General features: G+C 57.8%; 1 protein-coding gene across 1 annotated transcript; it reads right to left on the reverse strand.

Annotated features, from left to right (window-relative positions):
• Nucleotides 1-957: 957 nt before the first annotated feature.
• NHERF1 (NHERF family PDZ scaffold protein 1) lies at nt 958-18,165 on the reverse strand. Its single transcript, XM_023652075.2, has 6 exons — nt 17,428-18,165; nt 6,637-6,798; nt 5,618-5,771; nt 3,356-3,396; nt 2,108-2,197; nt 958-1,869 (listed from the first exon to the last, which is right to left on the reverse strand). The coding sequence occupies exons 1-6, from the start codon at nt 17,887-17,889 to the stop codon at nt 1,681-1,683; spliced, it is 1,098 nt and encodes a 365-aa protein (XP_023507843.1). The 5' UTR covers nt 17,890-18,165; the 3' UTR covers nt 958-1,680.
• Nucleotides 18,166-18,808: the final 643 nt, after the last annotated feature.

An 18,808-nucleotide genomic window follows, 5' to 3' on the forward strand; every position in this document is an offset into this window, starting at 1 on the left:
TGAGGGTTTTGGATGGTTCCTCTTAAGGCTGGTGGAATCCAAACCCTAACAAGGGGCCAAGATGGTCCGATAGTGACTCGTCCTCTCAACCCCAAGGGCTCCCCAGGTCCCCTCCCTGGCTCACTCTCTTCTTCTTCTCCTCAGTCCTAGAAACTGGCTTCTGAGTGGTCTCCTGGTTGAGTGGAGAATAGCCCGGGGCCAACTTCCCTTCCTTCTCTCTGAGCACCTGCCCTGGAACCTCCTAGCCCAGCAGCCTCAGCTCTGGCAGGCCACCCTGGCAGACCCCCAGGACGTGGCCTCAGGTGCCAGGGGCACGGATCTCTTGTGAAGGAGCGGGGCGTTTCACCCTTGGAAGGTCGTCTCCACCCTAACTGCCACATGGCATATCCCAGGGCCCAGTGGGCCAGGTTTGTTGTCCCCTAGGCCTGGACAACTGCCCTCCAATCGGGTCCATGGCCATATAAGATAGAGTATCTGGCGCCAACTCAGGCCACTCCTGGGAATCCTGCACCCCGCTGGCTGTGGGCAGAGAGATTAAAGGCAAGTCTCTGCATTCCGAACCCAGCTCATCAGGGCCTCTCACTTTCAGTGCTCCTGGAGTTAGAGGACCTCTCAGAGCCCTCTGAGCATGTGGCGCTCAGCCCCCACTTCCCACTTTCCCTGAAAAACATCCCTATAGGGCAGCCCCAGCATGCACAGGCATGTTGACCACCAAGTGAAGTACACAGGAGCTGGGTGGGTCTCGCTCCCATGGGGCTCACAGCCTGGACACCTGGGCAGCTACAGGCTCGAGGCCTGATTAAAGCTACTCACCTCCCATGCCCAGGCTAGGGAGGGAGCCCTGGATCATCCTCTCCCTCCAGCTGTACCCTACCCTCTCAGCCAGAGGCCACCCTAGGAACACCCGTTTGTCATATTTCAAGGCCAGAGCTCTAAAGGAAGACACAGAGGCCGAGGTGGTTTGGAGAAATCAGTTGGATTGCTGACAGAGTTTCCTTATAATGGTGGTGCCTGGCTCAGGGCTGGGCTGGGCATCTTCAAACCCTCCCCATGCTGCCAGGGTCTCTAGGGTAGGAGAAGAAACAAAGTTTAAGGCTGGGGCTGCTGCTATGTCCAGGATGCAACAACCCAGAAAATCATGTTAATCAAAGAAACAAAAATCCCTCTAAACTCTGTGATACTGCACTCTTTAAAAAAAAAAAAAAAAAATCAAATGAACAAAAATAAAACGCCCAAGCCACAGCTTTCAGGATGATGCACTCCTGTCCACTCTGAGATGTTGTCGCTGTAATCAAGTCCTTGATCAACCCTGGACCCAGTCATCACTTGGGGTCGTGAGGGAAGGTGACCTCTCAACCAGTCCAGTCCTTGCTTGGTGCAGGTCCCAGTGATGTCCCAGATGGGGTGGCAAGGGGACAGCTGGTAGGCTGAAGCACTCAGGGAGGAGGAGGGGGACAGAGTCCGCTTTTTGATTGGGGCAGGACGGAAAAACATTCACTTTCCTTGTAGTAAGGGAAGAATATAGTTCTCTAGAAAAAGCAGATTTGCCAAGATGGGAGATGCTGGTGCTGATTTGTATGTCGATTTGGGGGTAAGTGGGGAGGAGGGGAAGGGAGTTAGGTTGCGGTATGGGAGTGGCCAGCCCTTCCAGCTTTCCTGGGGGGCTGGTGAGAGGGGCGCTCAGAGGTTGCTGAAGAGTTCGTTTTTCTTGCTCCAGTCCATCTGCGGGGCCCGTTTGCTGCTGCGCTTCTGGTGGGCCCTCTCTTTGGCCATGGCCAGGGAGATGTTGAAGTCCAGGATGGGGTCAGAGGAGGAGGTAGATGAGGGTGCTGTGGAGTCCTGTTTCTTGGGGCTGTCTTGGGAATTCAGCTGTAAAGAGGAAGGGGAGGCACAGAGCGGGAGTCAGCACCCAGCGAGGCATCTGGGCCCTCAGTCTCGGCGAGGTGGCTCCCTTGGGGCAGCGCCCAGGGAAGCCAGGTCACAAGAACAGAACGTGACTCAGCATGTGACCTCCAAGGCCAGCTGGTGTGCCAGGAATGAGTGTGGCCTGGGAATGGGCTTCCTGTAAACCAGCGCCACCCCCCACCCACCTAGCCAGTCAGCCTACCTCCTCACTGGTATCGCTGGAGGTGGTTCTAGCCAGGGCTGGCCTGGGGCTCTCGGAGGCCGTCTCGGCCAGGGCTTCACGACTGTTCTCCTGGCACAGAGAGGAGGGTTGTGGGTTGGTGGAGGATGGAGTGGGGAAGTCCTGAGCAAGGAAGGGGGTTCCCAGGGAAGACAGGTGCCTTGGTCTGAGAAGTTCCACTCAGGGCCCTGCCATTCCACACCAAAGCCCCACCGCCTGAGCCTGCCAGGGCCCCTAGAGAGATTTACATTTTTACATTCCTCCAAGGATCAGAGGGCAGCTAGCTGCACCACCTAGGTAGAAGGGACCATTGTGGGATTAGCTGAGTTGCTCACTCCTCTTAAGTCCTCCCAATGTAGCTTTCAGGGCTGGCTCGCCTTTTAGGCCAGTGACCAAGAAGCGCCTTCTGGAGTGTGGGGACACCAGGGCCTCTTTGCTTGGCAGGTGATGCTCCCTGAACCTCCTGTGGCCCACCTGTTTACTTGGACTTGACCCCAGGAATCTTAAAACCTTAACCCCAAAGCAGCCAAGAAGGGCTCTGAAGGAATAAGGTGGATGAGTTCTGGACCCATAGGTTGAGTGACAGAGGGTTCAAGTGGTCAGGGCTGCCCCCCTTGTTGTGTCCCCCAGGAGGAGCCCCTGGGGAAGGGGAACCTTTGAGCAGACCCTGCAGAGCGCTCCTGCTCCTGGTCTGACTCTGAGAAGGCCTGTCCCGGAATGAAGGCCTTGGCCAGGGATTAGGCTTGGCGCTCAGCTCCTGCCTGGGCTTCTCTGTGGCCTCAGCTGGCACCCAGCCCCACCATCTCTTCCCCAGCCTCCACTGCCTTCTTTTCCCTTCTGCCCAGGGAGGAGGGGGGAGGGGCTTTGTTCTTCCAACCCAGACTGGAAGTAGCAGGGGCTGGGCAGCGCGGCCAGACACTGAAGCTCTGTTCTTGGGGGGAAGAATGGCCTCTTCTGTACAGTGGGGAGTTGGAGGCAGGGCTTGTCACCCAGGATGGCGGGCTGCAGAGGGGCCCAGCCAGGCCTCTCCCTGCCGATGCTTGGCCCTAAGGCGGGGGCCGAGGGGTACACCAATAGTTACACAGCTTGAAGCTCAGGAGGCAGCAGCTTGGAAAGCGCAGTTCCAACCTGAGCCAGACAGCTCTCCTCTTCCCCACCATGCCACCTTCCCCCTCCTCCCGCAGCCCCCGGGCTGAGAGCCAGAGAAGCAGTTAGGGGGTCTGCCTTTACCTTCCGGATCTCCCCATTGGTAAAGGGCTCGGGCAAGGGACCTAGGTGGAGGAAAAAAGAGCAGAGGTGAGTCCTGGAGTGTGGGGAAATGGGGATGGAGAGGAGGTGAGAGCTGTGGGGTTTGGGCAGATAATTCGATCCTGTTCCCGAGGTCAGTGCTTAAAAGTGCCTTGCCTGCAACCCCCTATAAGTACATTTGGTGACCCAATGACACAAAGATTGTGCATGTGTGTAACACAAGTTTCACGAAACAAATTACCCTTACTACATCCCCCCACAACTTATCCTCACTGCATCGCAAAGCTCTTTGATGTTTTCTATTCAATTTCATTTAAAAAAATATGCTGGTGTCTGCCTACTAAATTAATCTCATGAACCACTAATGGGTATTGAGCTGTTTGAAAAAAAGGCATTGTCCTAGATGGAGCTGAAGTTCTGGGCTGGCTACCTAAGAATCATCTGGGGAAGCTTGTTAGAAATACAGATTGCTGGGCCTCGGCACCAGAGCTGCATATTCAGTGGGTCTGGGGCAGGCCTAGGAATCAACATTTTTCAAATGCTTCCTAGGTGATGATGGTGTCATCAGAATTGGAACCACACCCAGGTTATGGTTAGTACCTGCCTTGGCCACTTGCCAGTGTGGAGATGAAGGCACAAGAGAGCTCAGGGAAGTGTCCTGGGTGTGCCCTTCCCCAGCCAATGGAAAACCTGGTGGTGGCAGGAGGGGTCATAGAGGAGAGAACACCAGCCTGGGGTCACCCTCATTGGACTCACTCAGGATAGAGGCCCCACGTCACTGCAAGGAAGGCTGTTCCACCTCCAGGGACTGGTGAACCTGGGTGGGTGCCTTCTGAACTCTGAGCTTAACATCAATGAGCATCTTTCCCCTTGCCCTGGACCAGGGCCCGGGCAATCAGCCATACCTGACTCTCACCGTTTCTGCCCTTTTGACACCCATAGCCTTCCCACAACGGTTGGGCAGGGGCAGAGGGATGCCCTTCCCCACGAGCTCCAGGCTGTCTCACTGTGGCCAGGAGGCAGCCACTGGGAGGGGAGGGCCTTCTTCTATGGGGATAGTTACATCCAGGTGGGAGGAATGGGGAGAGGACACCACCCTGGAGAACCCAAGGGACACCTGGGAAGGAGACCTGCCCCAGTCCCTCCCTGTGCAGGTCCCTTGGCCAGAGGCTGCAGTCACTGTAGTTCTTAGGGCTCTTCCTCGCTAACCAGAGAGAGAGAGAAGAGGGAGGGACCTCTGAGGGCTGACTACTGGGAGTCGGGGAGAAGGATGCTGGGGGAGGCAGGGGAAGGTATTTGAAGAGCTGAGTATTTCAGCTGAGTCTTCCCGAACACCATGTCCCCAAAAGCAAGACTGGGGCTTCTCTGGGCCTCAGTTCACCTGTCACTGAGGAAGGGGAGTATCTGAGTTACCTGGTTTCCACAAGCTTGAGAGACAAGGGTAAGGTGATGCCCACCTCCTATGCCCAGTTTTCTAGGGATTTCAACTGACCCATTGTCTTTCCAAGAACCTTGAGATCCAACAGGCCCCTCCAGCTAGGGATCTAAGTCTGTGAGAGGACCTTAGTGTGGACCCTGTCCCCCCACCCTGCAACTATAACCCTGACACCCTCAGGGAGGCCCTACCCATTGCAAAGTCCGAAAAGGTTCCACCCCTCCTCCATGCCCCCAGGAGCCATCTTCCCAGGGAGAAAGTTCAGACCAGACAGCAGAGCACAGCTGAACTTCTCCCCGCCCAGTGTAGCAACCCTGCCCTGTTTGGCTTGGGCTCTGGCAGGGGGAGGTGCCAGGCTTACCAGGGTGATGGTGGGGGCTGGGGAGGGCAAGGGCCCAGGGACCGAGGGGGCACCCACCGCTCTCTAGAGCCAGCAAGCCTGGGTTTCCAAGACAACCTGAGAGAAGGGAGGGGGAGGCACTGGGCCCCTGTCACTGGACTCTGATCTGACGAAGCAAAGCCTGGAGGCCTCCCCAGAGTTAACCCTTTCCTTGCATCAGCACTGCCCTGAGGACTTGCTGGGGGTGGAGTGTGGGGCCCAGGCCATCCTCAGGGACCACTGCCAATCCCTGCTTCCTCTTCTGACATAGGCCCCTCTCTCCCAACCCACACCTCTGGGCCTCCCCTGAAGGAGAGGGAGGGAGCTTCGAGGCAGGAAGCTGCCCACCCCTCACCTGGGACACAGTCAAGTCTAGAGCACTGGCCCACATCTCTGACTTGGGGGCCTCCTGTTGCCCCACTCAGCTCACCATTCAGGTGCTCCTGAGACGGGATCACTTTGCATTTCTTGAAGAACTCATCAGTCTCCTTGTCCACCACCAGCAGTTTGGTCTCGTCCCCACCAGCCTTGATGGCGCACACCACATCCCCATGCTGCTTGCCCTCCACGCAGACCCCGTTCACCTGTGGGTGGGGGCAGGAGTTACTGGCACAGGCCTCAGTTCTGGGGTGGGTAGGTGGAAGAAATATAAGTGGTCCTCTTCATCCTTGGCCAGCCGGCAATGTGGGGACACTCAGCCCCCCTTTGCCTTTAGGGTCCTGAACTAGGCCGAGTGGTCTTCCCACTTGACAGTCAGATGGGGAGGCAGCACACGTGGGAAAAGTCAAAGAAAATATCCGACAAGACTAAACAGACGCAGCTCTGACAGATGAGATGGGAAAGATCTGGGAGGCCCGGGCTGGGCCCTGGCTTCTCTACATACTCACTGTCCGACTTCCCTCTCTGAGCCTTGGCTTGTTCAAGTGTAAAATGAGAAGTCTTGGGAGAGCTGATCTTCAAGCTCTAAGGTTCTAAGACTGAGATTCTGGGACTTGCCCATGGCATTTGATTCACGTTTCCTCTCCCGTTGAGCACAGCACAAGAGTGTGTGCATGCACCTGTTTCACCCTCCTGCCCACATCCCTGTGCCTGACATGGAGGCCTCAGGCAGGAAACCCTGGCGGTGGCCCCAGACCTCTACCTGGGTGGACAGTTGAATCATGGGCTGCTGAGCGTGTCTGCTCGGTGAAGAAGAGCCCAGGGGAGGTGGGGGCAGGAAAGAAGTCAGTCCATTCATCCATCCATCACCTGTTTTTCCTTCTTTCCCTCCTGCCCACCCACCAACCATTCTCCCCCAACCCCCCATCCATCCATCTATCTGGCATCTATAGGCGGCCTGGGCCCCATGGGGTAACAAGGAGCAGATGGTGTGACAGCTGCCCCAAGGGTTGCTTATCTGTAGGGAGGCAGTCAGGAAGGAAGACCCTGGGAAGAGGTGAGAGGCATTACCTCCACAATGCGGTCATGGACCCGGAGTCCTGAGGCCTCGGCGGGCGAGTCAGGGTCCACCGCCCGGATGAACTGGCCTGGCTTGGACTTCTCGCTGTGCAGGTTGAAGCCATAGCCATTGGCGCCCTTCTTCATGGTGCAGAGCCGAGGCCGAAGCTCACGCTGTGGGGATAAAGGAGGGTCCACGGCCATTCCACATCACCCTGGGTCCCACCCTCCCTGCCCTGTACCTGACCCCACCTCCCCACCAAGGAAGATTTGGGAATAATGCAGGTTTGCTCAGAGCTGACACAGCAATGGGAGAGAATGCTGGCCAGGACTCAGGGTACCTGCATGGAGACCCGGCGTTGCAGCAAACTGCCTCGGTGACCCTGGGCAGAACACTGCCCCTGTCCAAGCCTCAGTTTCCTCTTCTGGCAAATGAGGGGTAGGACCTGATGAGCTCTCAAGTGTCTTCTCCTTTTGACATTCTAAGGTTCATCACGTTATTTTGGTTGCTGCCCCATCCCTCCCTGCTATGGCTCAGCCTGGCCCTCCGCGGGGGTGGTGTGTGCACCTGGCACCTGTGACTGGGCCCTTTGGACCCCGCTCTCTGCAGCAGGGGAGAGAGAGGCAGGTGTTCACTGAACGCTGGTCAGCATGTTTACAGTAAAGCCCTCCCTTCCAAGGCTGGTCCTGCTGAGGGCAAAGGCAGCAACAGAACCTCTGTGGGTCCCCAAGGAGGCTGAAAGGAGAGGGCCAGGAAAAGCAGGGCTGGGCTGAAAGGGGCCCAGTGTAGCTGTGGTCATGGCCGGAGAGGGCAGCCTACTGAAAGGGCACAGGCGTCTCTCTCTGGAGCATTCAGACACTCCGCTGAAAACGGTTTTCACCGTCTTTGGTCCAGCTTAAGCAGCTTAGCTTAGAAGCTGCAGCCCCAGGACATGTTCACATGATAGAGGGGATACGGGTGTGAGTGGGCCAAGTAACTGAAACCTCGGCCAGAAGCCTAAGGACTGAGTTGGGGTCCCTGTCCCCCTCCTCCCAGGCCAGGGGCAGGGCTGCAGCAGCCAGTCTGCTAACTCTGGGTTATCACTGGGGACACCAGGCAATGGCAGTGAGCAATGGCCAGGACCACAGCCCTCGCCCAAATTCCAGCTTCCCTGCTTACTAGCTACATCACCTGGGGCAGTAATTTTCTTCTGAGAGCCCTGGGTTCCTCATTTATAGGCCACTCTTAGCGCTGCCTGCCTCCCAGGGATGCGGTGAGGCCAAGTGAGATAATTAACATACGTGGAAACACTACAACTGTAAAATCCCTGTGCACATGTAGACTTTCCCATGGTTGCTAATACTAAAGAAGAGTCACATGCAGCTGAGAAGAGAGAGTCTGGGGGGGTGGGGGTGGGGGTGGGGTGCCAGGTTGCTGTGAAAACCTCAATCCCCAGCTGGGGTAGGGAAGGTGAGGGATGGGTGGGGAAGGCCATGAGGGCCTAGAGGTCTCCTGTCCTGACTTGCCAGCCCCAGGAGGCAGCTGCCATCCTCGGGGAGAGACTCAGTCCTACCCCTTCGCTCTCAGGGGGGTGGCTGGGGCGGGGGAGGTGACTGTGCCTTCCTTTAAATGCTTGGGCGGGTCCTTCTGTGTTTCAGGATGTTGGTGGGGGGTGTGGAGCGGCCAAGACAGGAAGGAGGGTGAGGGCTGGGCCTCTGTTTCCCCTAATCTGGGCTAAAGGCTCCTGGCCATTCTCGCCTTCCTCCTTCTGGCAGCCTCCCCTCATCACAAACAACAGCAAAGACAATGCAGTGAACATAAAAAAGTGGGGGGCCCACAGAGGCACCCTCTCTCCAGGGGCTGTGAAGCACCCTCCTCTTCTCCCAAGTTCTCCTCACCGGCTCCTCTTCCTCACTGCAGGGCCCACTCCCAGCAGGCCCGGCCGATGGCGATGCTGAGGCCTGTGGCTGCCCGGCACCCCCACAGCCCTCCAGGAACGGGATCTGGTTCCAGGAGTAGTGAGGCTCTTCTCCCCTCAAGCTAATCCCTCCACAAAGCTGCCAGCCCAGCCCTCCCTCCAGGCTGAGGTGAGCAGGAACAGGTCTGACCAGTTGCCACCACCAGGGCAGGCTCAGCTTTCGGCCCCAGCCAGGCTGAGCTCCCAAGTCACCCTGAGAAAGTGGAGAGGGTGAATCGCAGGGAAGGGAGGGAGCAATCCAATGTTCTCTGCTGCTCCCCGCCTCCCCTCACTCCAAAGGGCCTTCCTTTAGCAACCTGGCTGGTCAACCCCGTTGTCAAGATGGGGAAACTGAGACTTGTGATGTTAAGCCCACTGCCTGATGTCACACAGCTTTACAGTGGAGAAGCCAGATTTCCAACCCCGTCTCTGACTTGGAACCCACGTTCTGTCCACCATCTGTAGGCTGGCCCTTAAGGACCCAAGTCCAGACTGGGACAAGGCCCACTGGGAGCTCCTCAACAGGAGTCACCAACGCCCAGGTTGCTCTCCCTGCAGTGGTGGCAGTCTCTGCTGGGAGGCGGCTGGGAGCTGATGAAACCACAGCCTTCCTTCCGGTGCTGAGGGCCACTCGCAGCCAGCACTGCAGTCTAAGCTTGGGATAGGCAAGCAGCAGCAAGCAGGCCTGGGCTGGGAACGGGGCTGGGGGCAGTCTGGTGGCTCCAGTGCTCCCCTGGCTGCACTAGCTGCCCTGTGATGCCCACCTTCAGGCCCGGGGCTCTGTGCTGCAGGCGTCCCTCACCGATCCTCAGCACGTTTCACCCTAGGACCCCTTGCCTGGTGACCCATCTAGCTCCCTCCTTCCCACGTCCCTGGAGGTTCCCTCTCTTCCCACGGGAAGGGGCAAAGGCTTCCCATTCTTGCAGGGAGTCCAGCTTTGTTTCTCTCCACCCCTCCCCGAGCTGTCTCCAGGAGGTGTCATTGCCAGCTGCTGAGTCAGCCCATCAAAAGAGCCCATCCCAGCCTGGGTGGAGGCTGGTGCTGGCAGGAGGAGTCCCTGGGGGCAGCCTCCCTGGGGACCTGGCGGGGGGGGGGGGGTGGGGGGTGGGGGTGGGGGCTGGTCTGACACTGAGATGAGAAGATGGGGAGGGCTAGGCACCTGGCTGCAGCTTGGCCACCACTGCTCCTGGGCCTGTGCCCCCAGAGCAATGCCGGGGTTCTGCCTCTGGGGAAAAGGGATAAATGGAAAGTCCAGGCCATCTTGGACCTGGTGTGTGACCCCCAGGAGCTGCCTTGTGCCATGGTGCCAGCTCCAGAGTGAGGGGTGGGGTAGGGGAGCAACTTCAAGGGGAACATGGCCCCAGAGTGTTCAGAGCCTCAGGTGGGTCTCCCAGTGACGATGACAGCTTGCAAGTAAAAATCAGGATCTGCTCAGTGAGCAGACTGGCAGAAACTTGGAAGCGAGAAGAAGGAACATGGAGCAATGGTCGCCAATAGGCAGTGCAAATGGGCTGGGGCGGCTGGGGCAGCTGGGGGCCAGATGGGTCTGAGTCTCTCACTTCCAGACAACATGAGACCCGCTTTCCAGAAAAGATCCTGACCAGAGAGCTGCCTGTAGACTTTTTGCATGGGCCCTTCTCCCACCCTTGGGTTCTTAGGCTGTCCCAAATCCTGTCATGGGCCTGCCATGGCTGCCTCCCTCCATCCCTCCTCTCCCCTAAGGAGCCCAGCCCCACCCCAAGTGGCCGCCCAGTCACCTCCACCCACACAGCCCAGGGAGCGGACGGCGGGAACGGAATTCAATAGGCACCATCAGCAGCCACCTGGAAAGCTGGGGAAAGTCGATACCCTAATCCCGGTGACCGTCTCTGGGGAGCAGGCCCAGGGCCGCTCCCTGCTCCTCCTTGGGGAGGGCGGCTGGGGGCCAATGCCCCACTTGGACCAGCCCCTCCCTGGTCAGTGCCATGGTGATGGGTCCTATAGAAAACAGCCAGGCTGCTTCCCGCAGGCCAGCCAGCTCTGGGCCCCAGAAGGGGCGGGCTGGAGGAGCAGGAAGACAACCAGGGTGACCAGGGGAACAACAGAGGTGACCCCCCACCTCCCAAGACTGCCCCTCCCCCAGCCCAGCCCCAGCCAAGGGCTCATGTTTATGCAAATAAGAATGGTGCTCTGCTACCCCACCAAGTAAACCAGCCACGAAACAGGGTGGGCAGAAGGGGATGGGTGGGAAAGGAGCCCTGGCATTCTGGTGGGGTAGGTGGCAGGGGGTAGGTTGGGGGTAAGGAAACATGGCTGCTCTGGGAGGCAGCTCAGTCTATTCCATGGGACTCTGGAGACACAGGCTTGGGTCCGGTGCCAGCTCTTCAAGGAACTGAGGATGGAGAGAGCCAGTCCTGCCTGGGGGTGACATGTGACTGGGCAGCATGGGGGAACTGTCCTTAGGGCAGCCTGGGAAGTGACCAGGAGCTCAGACCAGTGTCCAGAGTTCTAGGCCCCAGGTGTCCTCTTCTCACCCAAGGGGAGGTACGAAGGGCTTGGCTGCTGCTGACCCCTGCCCTAGAGCCCTGATGTGGCTTCATTTCACCCTGCAGGATGTCCCCCAGGTCTGTGCGGGCTGAGGAATGTTGGGCCCCTCCATCTGCAAGAAAGGAGCTACTCAGGCTCTTATCTTATGCTTCTTGTCTCTCAGTGGGAAGGTCCCTCCCTGGTGCCCGGGAGGTTGGGATCCAGGGAGGGGACACATGCTAAAGTGGGGGCTGCCTCTTCGACACCCCCCGACACACAGGGCCCTGAGCCAGGCTCTCCCTCTGGCTGTTTTCTCCTGGTGCTGGCCAGAGACCCACCAGAGGAAGAGTCTGGCTCAGGTCTCCCCAGGGCTGGGCAAGCCTGGGATGGAGCAGGCTGGTACGTGGGCTGCTGCCTGGCTGGACGCTGTCCAGGCTGGCCGCCCCATGCACTCCACCATCATCACTCCCCGTCCTCCCAGAAGTCACAGGAGTTAACTCCCGTGGGCTGTCCCAAAAGGCTGCGTAAAGACTCTCAGGGAGCTTGTGAAAGAAACAGCAGCCACCGTTTACCGACCACTTACCGTGCGCCAAGCACGTACTAGCTTTGTGTACATTTTCTCGTTACAATCCAATTATAACCCTGTCAGGAATTATTATTGCCCTCCTTTCTCAGACGAGGAAACTCAGGTTCAAAGAGGTCATGTAAACTGCTGAAGTACACATAGCTGATGGGCGGAGGAGGCAGACTCTGAACTCAGGTCCAGAGCAGCACTGCCCAATAGAAACAGACACCAGTCAGGCAGGTAATTAGAATTTCCTAGTAGTCACATTAAGAGTAAAAAGGAACAAGAGAAATTAATTGTAATATCTTACTTAACACAATATATCCAAAATATTATCATTTCAACATGTAATCCATTTAAAAAATGATTAATGGAATATCTTACATCCCTTTATTTGTACTAAGTCTTCAAAATCTGGTGTGCATTTTACACTTACAGCACATCTCAATTTGGACGAGCACGTTTCAAGTCCTAAGAGCCCCAGGTGGCTAGTGGCTGCCACAATGACCCGCATAGATCCTAGAGGTCTCACCCTCAACCATTACACCGTCAGCCCCAAACATTCTTCTATGCACCCATGGCCTTTGTTCGAATCGGGCACCCATGACCTTATAGCACGCACAGGGAGAGGCCGGAGCCTGTGTCTCTGGGAAGTCAGAGCTCTGGCCTCAGACACACAGCAGTGAGCGGCACTTGAACCTGTACCACTTGTCCTTTTCTAGGGCACAGGACCTAAAGATTGCCTAGGGGTCCAGGGGCATGGTGAACTGTCCCACCCCGAGGGGTGGGGAAGGAAGGCCAAGGCCAACAGTTATGGTCAGCCTCCAGGTGGGCCCTTTATGCTACAGGGGAGCCCCAGAATCAGCAAGCGCAGGTTCTTAGGACCTGGGGGCTGGGGGTGAGGTACAGACTTGGTCACCAGACTCTGGCCCTCTGGCCCAATACATCATGTAAGAAGGGATGGGGCCAGGGGCCTGTCCCTCTGGGCTGAGGCCTTCCGTCAAGGCTGACATTTTTCCTGATGGTGCTTGAAGGACACCCCCTGGGGAGAGAAGCACCTGGACCTTTGCAAGAAGCTGGCTCAAGCAGCCTGAATTTATGCCACTGTGATGGCTCTTGTATAGCCCAGAACCTGAAGGGCAGAGACACCCAGCTGGAGAGGCAGGCCCTCAGGCCCAACCCACCTGTGTGGCAGAATGGTTATAGACATTGGTGTCAGAGCGAGCGGGGTTCCAAGACACAAGCATGGTAGGCGGTCAGGGCTCAATGTCTGAGAGCCCTGGGGCCACCCACCTGAAGTGACCAAGCCTCAGTCTCCACGTGTGGACAGGTGGGCTAACATATGCCTCATAAGGTAGTTGTGTGGACTCAATGAGATAAGCCATGTCTAGTACATAGCACACTGCCAGACACAAATAATAGCTATCATTTATTGAAGAATTACTATCAACTTAGAAAATGGAGAAAATAATACCTAATTTGTGGGGCTGTCATGGGGGAATCAATATAAAGGATACTGATCTCTTTATGGCACAGGGCTCGGTGCTAGAAACTTGGGTTTCCTTCCCCGGAAGGGCCACTCTATCGCAGAGCAGCGACAGCAGAGGAGCAGCTACCAGTGGGGTCTCGAACTCTGCCTTCCCTCGGTAAGAGGCCTGCAGTGCCCCCAAGACCTTGGCTGGGCCCCTTCTTCCCCTAATTCTAAGAGCTCCCCTACTTTCCCAGGGACCCGAGGGATGGGAAGTTTGAGGAAGAAGACAAGGGGCCCCATTTAAACATACGGGGTTCTTTGGGAAGTAAGCCCCATTCTGCCTCTCCCAGAGAATTCCTTCCAGAATTACTGATTTAACTTCCCAGGAACCCGAAGGCAAGAACCAGGAGCTACACCACGGGAGAAAGACATCCCAAATATGCGGCTTAAGAGGAACCACACACAAATGATCACACACCCTGTCCATTTGAAGTCCAAACCATCCTGCAGCTCAAACCCTGTTCTGCCCTCCTGGGCTCCAACGTGGTCAGTGTGAAATGGCCTGCCCTGGGAAAGAGGTTGGTAAGGTGCCAGCTAATTGTGCCCACCCACCCATCTTGCTACCTGGGGTTCCTGCACTATCTCTGCCTCTGAGATCAGCGTCAGGTCTAGCAAGAGTCCAGCCCAAGATGGGTACTTTCATATCCCCATCATCTCATCGAATCTCCCCAACAACTCTGCAGGGCGGGGGCTGGTGTCTCCGCTTCACAGAGGTAGAAGCTGAGGCTGGCAGGGAACAATGAACAATTAGGGTCCCAGAGCCAGGGAGCGACAGAGCTGGGATTCACACAGGGATCTGGCTGACCCTGAAGCCCAGACTTCTGTCCTTCTAGTCTTAAAATGGAAGCTGCTGGTAGACAAGAAAAAGGAGCAGGTAGGTTCTATCTGGAATTTCGATCTCTAGGTGTGCTGGAGGCACAAACAGGCCAGGTGTGCTGCCCGAGATGAATCAGGCCAAAGGTCCCCGATGGCTGTTACGCATTCATTCGTTAATTCAAAAATTATTTATTGAGCCCCTCCCTCCTCTGGGCTGGGGATATAAACACAAATAAGCCTTAGGACTCATCAGGCAGTAGAGGAGGACATCTTGAACAGATGATTCAAATACTGTGTGTTCAGAGTGATAAAAGATGGAAGGACAGGGAACAGGAGAAAGTGAGGAAAGGAAGAGCTCATTCTGCCTGTGGGCCGAGAAAAGGGTCCAGGAGACATGCGTGGTCCTGGAGAGCATGCCTGGTGGAGAAGGGGCGTGAAGGGCTCCCAGGCTGAGGGACATCGGGAGTGAAGGCTGGAAGAGCATGGCGTGCTGGAAGGGAATCGGACACTCAGTGTGGTCTGGTGGACTGGTGTGGCACCAGAAGGGTGGTAGCAAGAGCAGGCTGCCGGATCGCAAAGGGCTGTGGAGCAACATAGGATTATTCAGCAACAGTGACCCTGATCGAGCACTTGCTGAGAGCCACACTTGGCCACAGCTGTACTCGTCCAACGAGAGAGGCAGATCCAGGGCTAGCTGTCCCATGGGTGGGCATGTCACAGTCACTGTGAAGTATTTATGAATTCAAGAACCAGCAACCAGCGTGTGCTAGCACTCCCTTCGTGCCAGGCACCAAGCCATGGCCCTCCAGACATCCTCTCGTAATCCCCACAGCCCTGCGAGGCAGTGGCTACTGCCTCCCCCTTACACAAGAGGAAGCGGAGGCTTAGAGAGGTTAGGAAACCTGGCTCGAGGTGGCCCAGCTAGCACAGCTGAGCTGGCTCAGGCCTGCCCACCTGCCACTGTGGGTCCCTGTGCCGAGTGCCAAGCCCAGGGTTCAGGCCTCATTCTGTGACTGTGGGTCTGTGAGTGGGGGCCTTGCTCCTCTCTCCCCATGCCTGGAGGTGGGCAGAGCTGGAAGTGCCTCTCCCCCTCCTCTGAGACCAAAACTACAGGCACCCTCCCCCTCTGCCTGATCCTTCTCCGCTCGGCTGGTCCTCCCAATGACCTGTCACTGCCACCTACTCTCTGCATGGCACTTTTCCGCTTAACACCTTTTTAACTTACGAAAACTAGTAACAGTCCCTACTTTGCAAATTCAGGCTAAAACTAATTAGTAAAACCCAAATGCTTTATATAACGGACGGCTTTTGGGGAAAAAAAATAACTCTTAGAATGTGTATTAACATTTTTTTGCAATGACAAATGGGTCACCTGCATGTCCACCATACCAGATTTCATGAGCATGTCCTACTAGAGGGTCTTAACAGTGCTGACTGGCTTTGTATCAGGCTGAAGGAGTCCTTGCGCAGAGCTGGGACTCAAGTGCCTGGGCATAAAGCAGCTCAATTCAGCATCCACCAGGGGCTCAGGTACTTCCCACATTTGTAAAATTCTAGAGAAGGCAGGTACCGCTGTAATCCACCACCCCCATTTTACAGATGGGAGAACCAAGGCTCAGAGAAGTTCTGTGACTTGCTTGTTGACCATAAACCCAAGAGGCCTGGTGATGGTGTTCCTAGGACTGGCTGGAGGTGGTTCTCTCCCTTCTCCTGGCCTAACAAAATGCGCCCAAATACGGGTGTCACGCCACCATCTTGGGGGGGCGATTTTGTGTTCACCCAGAGAGTGGAGGCACCGCTGTCTTTTCAAATGGTGTGGCGGGAGCTTCCGCGCTAGGTCAAACCTCCACTCTGGGCTCTCCCCAGAACCCCTCCCCACACAGCCAGCAGCAAAACCAAAAGGGCAATGGGAGGAGTTGAACATGACTGCAACTTGGGGTGGGGTGGGGGGGCAGGTTACTTGTGCGAGAGCCAAAGTCCAAAAAAAAAAACAACTAGGGATGGCAAATCGATGCACTCGGCACAAAGTTCAAACTGGATTTCTGCCTGGGACCAGAGGTCATAGGTTTCAACTCCCTGGTGCCAAACCCCTGCCAGGGGTGCTCCGACCCCTCCCCAGTCCTTGCCAATGCTAGCCTGGCAGCAGCAGGAAGTGGGAGCCGGGCAGCCCTGGTATTCCCGGCACCCAGCTCTGGCTGGACAGGGCTCCTGGTGACCTCACTTCCTTCACTGCCACTAAACCAGTTGGTTCTCTTGAGCTCCAACTTCTACCTTAAGGTTGAACTAAAAGTGCCCTTTCTCTGTCCAGGGAGGCTCCTGCTGGCACCACTGACACCCCTGTCACATGATGCCACCAGGTGGAGAGCTGGTGCGAGCCAAATGGGCCCTGGGGAGGCCTCCCCCCCTTCACTCTCTGGGAACAGGAGGCTCCTGTTTGGCCACTGCCCCTCCTGCAGCTGATCCAAACTGGGCTCGTTTGGGGAAACATCAAACATAGGCAAAAGGCAACCAGCCTGCTTGCTGTCTGGGAGCTAGAGTGAGACAGATGATGCCAGGGCAGGACCACCTGCCCATGGTGAGCCCGGCTGGCCAAGTATCATGGACCACTACCTCCCCTCCCTCTCCCCAGCCATTTCTCCTCCTCCAAGGTCCTCCCTCCCACTGCCAGATACAAGCAAGCGCTTACTCCTCACATTCCTGAGAATCATAAATCCTCCTGGGTGGTAGAGCTGCCACCACCCTGAGGCCTCTGCACCTCTTCCCCGCACCCCACCCCCACACACTGCCCTGAGAAGTAGGGCTTCCTCTCTCTCTCTCTCAGAAGTCACAGGCCGGACTTCAGAAGGATGAAGTCCAGCCGGGCTGAAGTTAATGATACACACACCAGCGGGTTGGAGGGAAGAGGGGATGTGTGGGGAGAACCCGGCCTGCGAACGCTCCCCTCCCAGCGCTGGGGCTCCGCACACAACTGGGGTTGTTATTCCCGTAGCTTTTTGAAGTCGGGGCGCGCTCGCTTCACTCCAGCTTCTGTTACCACCCACAGTGGCCGGGGAGGAAGCTGGCACCTCTGGGGCGGGGAGGGCGAGATTGGCGGTCCCGAGGAATGGGAGCACTCACTACCAACAGAACCCAGAAAAACAGGACTGGGCTCCCTTGAGCCGCCCTCCTTCGCCCCACTCCCAAAGGCCAAGGGACAAGAGGTGCACGTGGTAAAGGCGCTCAGGGTCCCAGCCCAGTCTGGGGAAGGGAGTAGGGGTAGCGGGACGCAGCCCCCAAGCCTGCAACTGCCAGTGCGCCCCGTCGGCTGGCGGAAGCAGTCCCTCCCTCGAGGATCGAGTTTCAGAAAGACAAGGCGGGCGCAGGACTGGGAGTCCCGGGCGCCTGGTTTCTCCTCGATCCCCGCTCCGACCCCGTTCCAGCCTCGGCCCTCGGCCTGGGCCCGCACTTACCCGCTCCGGAGGGCTCTTCTCGGCCTCGCGCGGCTCCGGCGCGGCAGCCTGCGGCTCATTGTCGCCGCCAGCCCCCAGCGCCTCGGCGGCGGCCGGCGCCTCGGCCTGCCCGGGCTCCTCCCGGGCGCGCAGCAGCTCCTCCCGGATCTGGACGCCCAGCTTCTGCAGCCGCTCGTCCGTCTCAGGGTCGACCACCAGCAGGCGCACGGCGTTGAGCGCGGCGCGAATGCGGCTCACCACCTGCTGGTGGGTCTCCTTCTCCACGTTCTCGCCGTTCACCTCCACCAGCCGGTCTCCGGCCAGGAGCCCCGCCTTCTCGGCTGGCGAGCCGGACTCCACCAGCCGGATGAACTGGCCCATCTTGCCCTTCTCCCCGTGCAGGTGGAAGCCGTAGCCGTTCGGACCCTTCTCCAGGCAGCAGAGCCGGGGCAGGGGCGCCCCGGCCGCCGCGTCCGCGCTCATCTCGCTGTGCGACGGCTCAGCAGCGCGCCGTGGGGTCCAGTCGGGGTCCGGAGACGGGACGGTCTAGCCCTTCTCCTCGCCCTGCGGACCAGGAGGCAGGAGCGAGCGCAGCAGGGAATCGCCGCACCGCGGGACAGGCCGAGCGAGCAGGTGCCCTGGCAGAGGCGGCCACGAACTGCGAGGAGCCAAAGCGGGAGCGCGCGGACCAATCCCCGCCCCGCGCGGCGTCTGAGCTTTCCAGAACCCGCCCCGGCCCCTTACCCCGGGGGCGGGGCCGCGCGGAGGGTGTGGGCCACCACGGGCCAATCAGGGGCCACGGACAGGGGGCGCTCTGGCCGGGTGAAAGACGCCGGCCAATGGGAACGCGCAGGGGCGGGGCCGTGCGCTCCGCGCGGCCACCCGCGGCGGGAGAAGAAAGAGGGCTCAGGAAGTGAAAGTGTTTGTTACCAAGTGGCCGGAGTCGAGGCGGGGGGCGGGGCGAGTTCCCGGTACAGGGCGGAGGGACCCGCAGGCTCTGTTCTGGTTTCCCCCACCTGTGGCTGGGATTAGGGAGAACCAACCCTTGGGTAAAGGACCCTAACATTTTAACAGCCTTTAGCGAAAACCTTGTGTGCCACTCCAATCGAAGGGGGAGACTGTTGTCGAAGAAACCGCTCCTGCTCCGGGGCTGCGAGGTCCCAGCGGTCTTACAAATACGACGGAGGTCCACCTCGGACCCAACAGAGTTGTTTGAATAACGGTATTTTCCCATTTGCGGAGTCACGTTGCGCTGTCCCGGAACCTGCTTATAGGGGTGAGGGCTCAACAGAGAGCCCAGGCTTCTCGGGGCTGCCCACTGAAGACAGGCCACCTAGGGCAATGGCTTGGGCACTGGCGTCAGTGTTTGGCAAGGGAGATGGGGTGGAGAGAGGCAGAACAG

The sequence above is a fragment of the Equus caballus genome, chromosome 11 (assembly GCF_041296265.1).
Source record: "Equus caballus isolate H_3958 breed thoroughbred chromosome 11, TB-T2T, whole genome shotgun sequence".
Taxonomy (NCBI): Eukaryota; Metazoa; Chordata; class Mammalia; order Perissodactyla; family Equidae; genus Equus; species Equus caballus.

Coding starts and splice junctions, on each gene's coding strand:
- NHERF1 (XM_023652075.2), bottom strand. CDS start 17,889: ATGAGCGCGGACGCGGCGGCCGGGGCGCCCCTGCCCCGGCTCTGCTGC. Junction 5,772..6,636: donor TCCATGACCGCATTGTGGAG/GTAATGCCTCTC, acceptor CCCCACCCACAG/GTGAACGGGGTCTGCGTGGA. Junction 2,198..3,355: donor CCAATGGGGAGATCCGGAAG/GTAAAGGCAGAC, acceptor TCTCTGTGCCAG/GAGAACAGTCGTGAAGCCCT.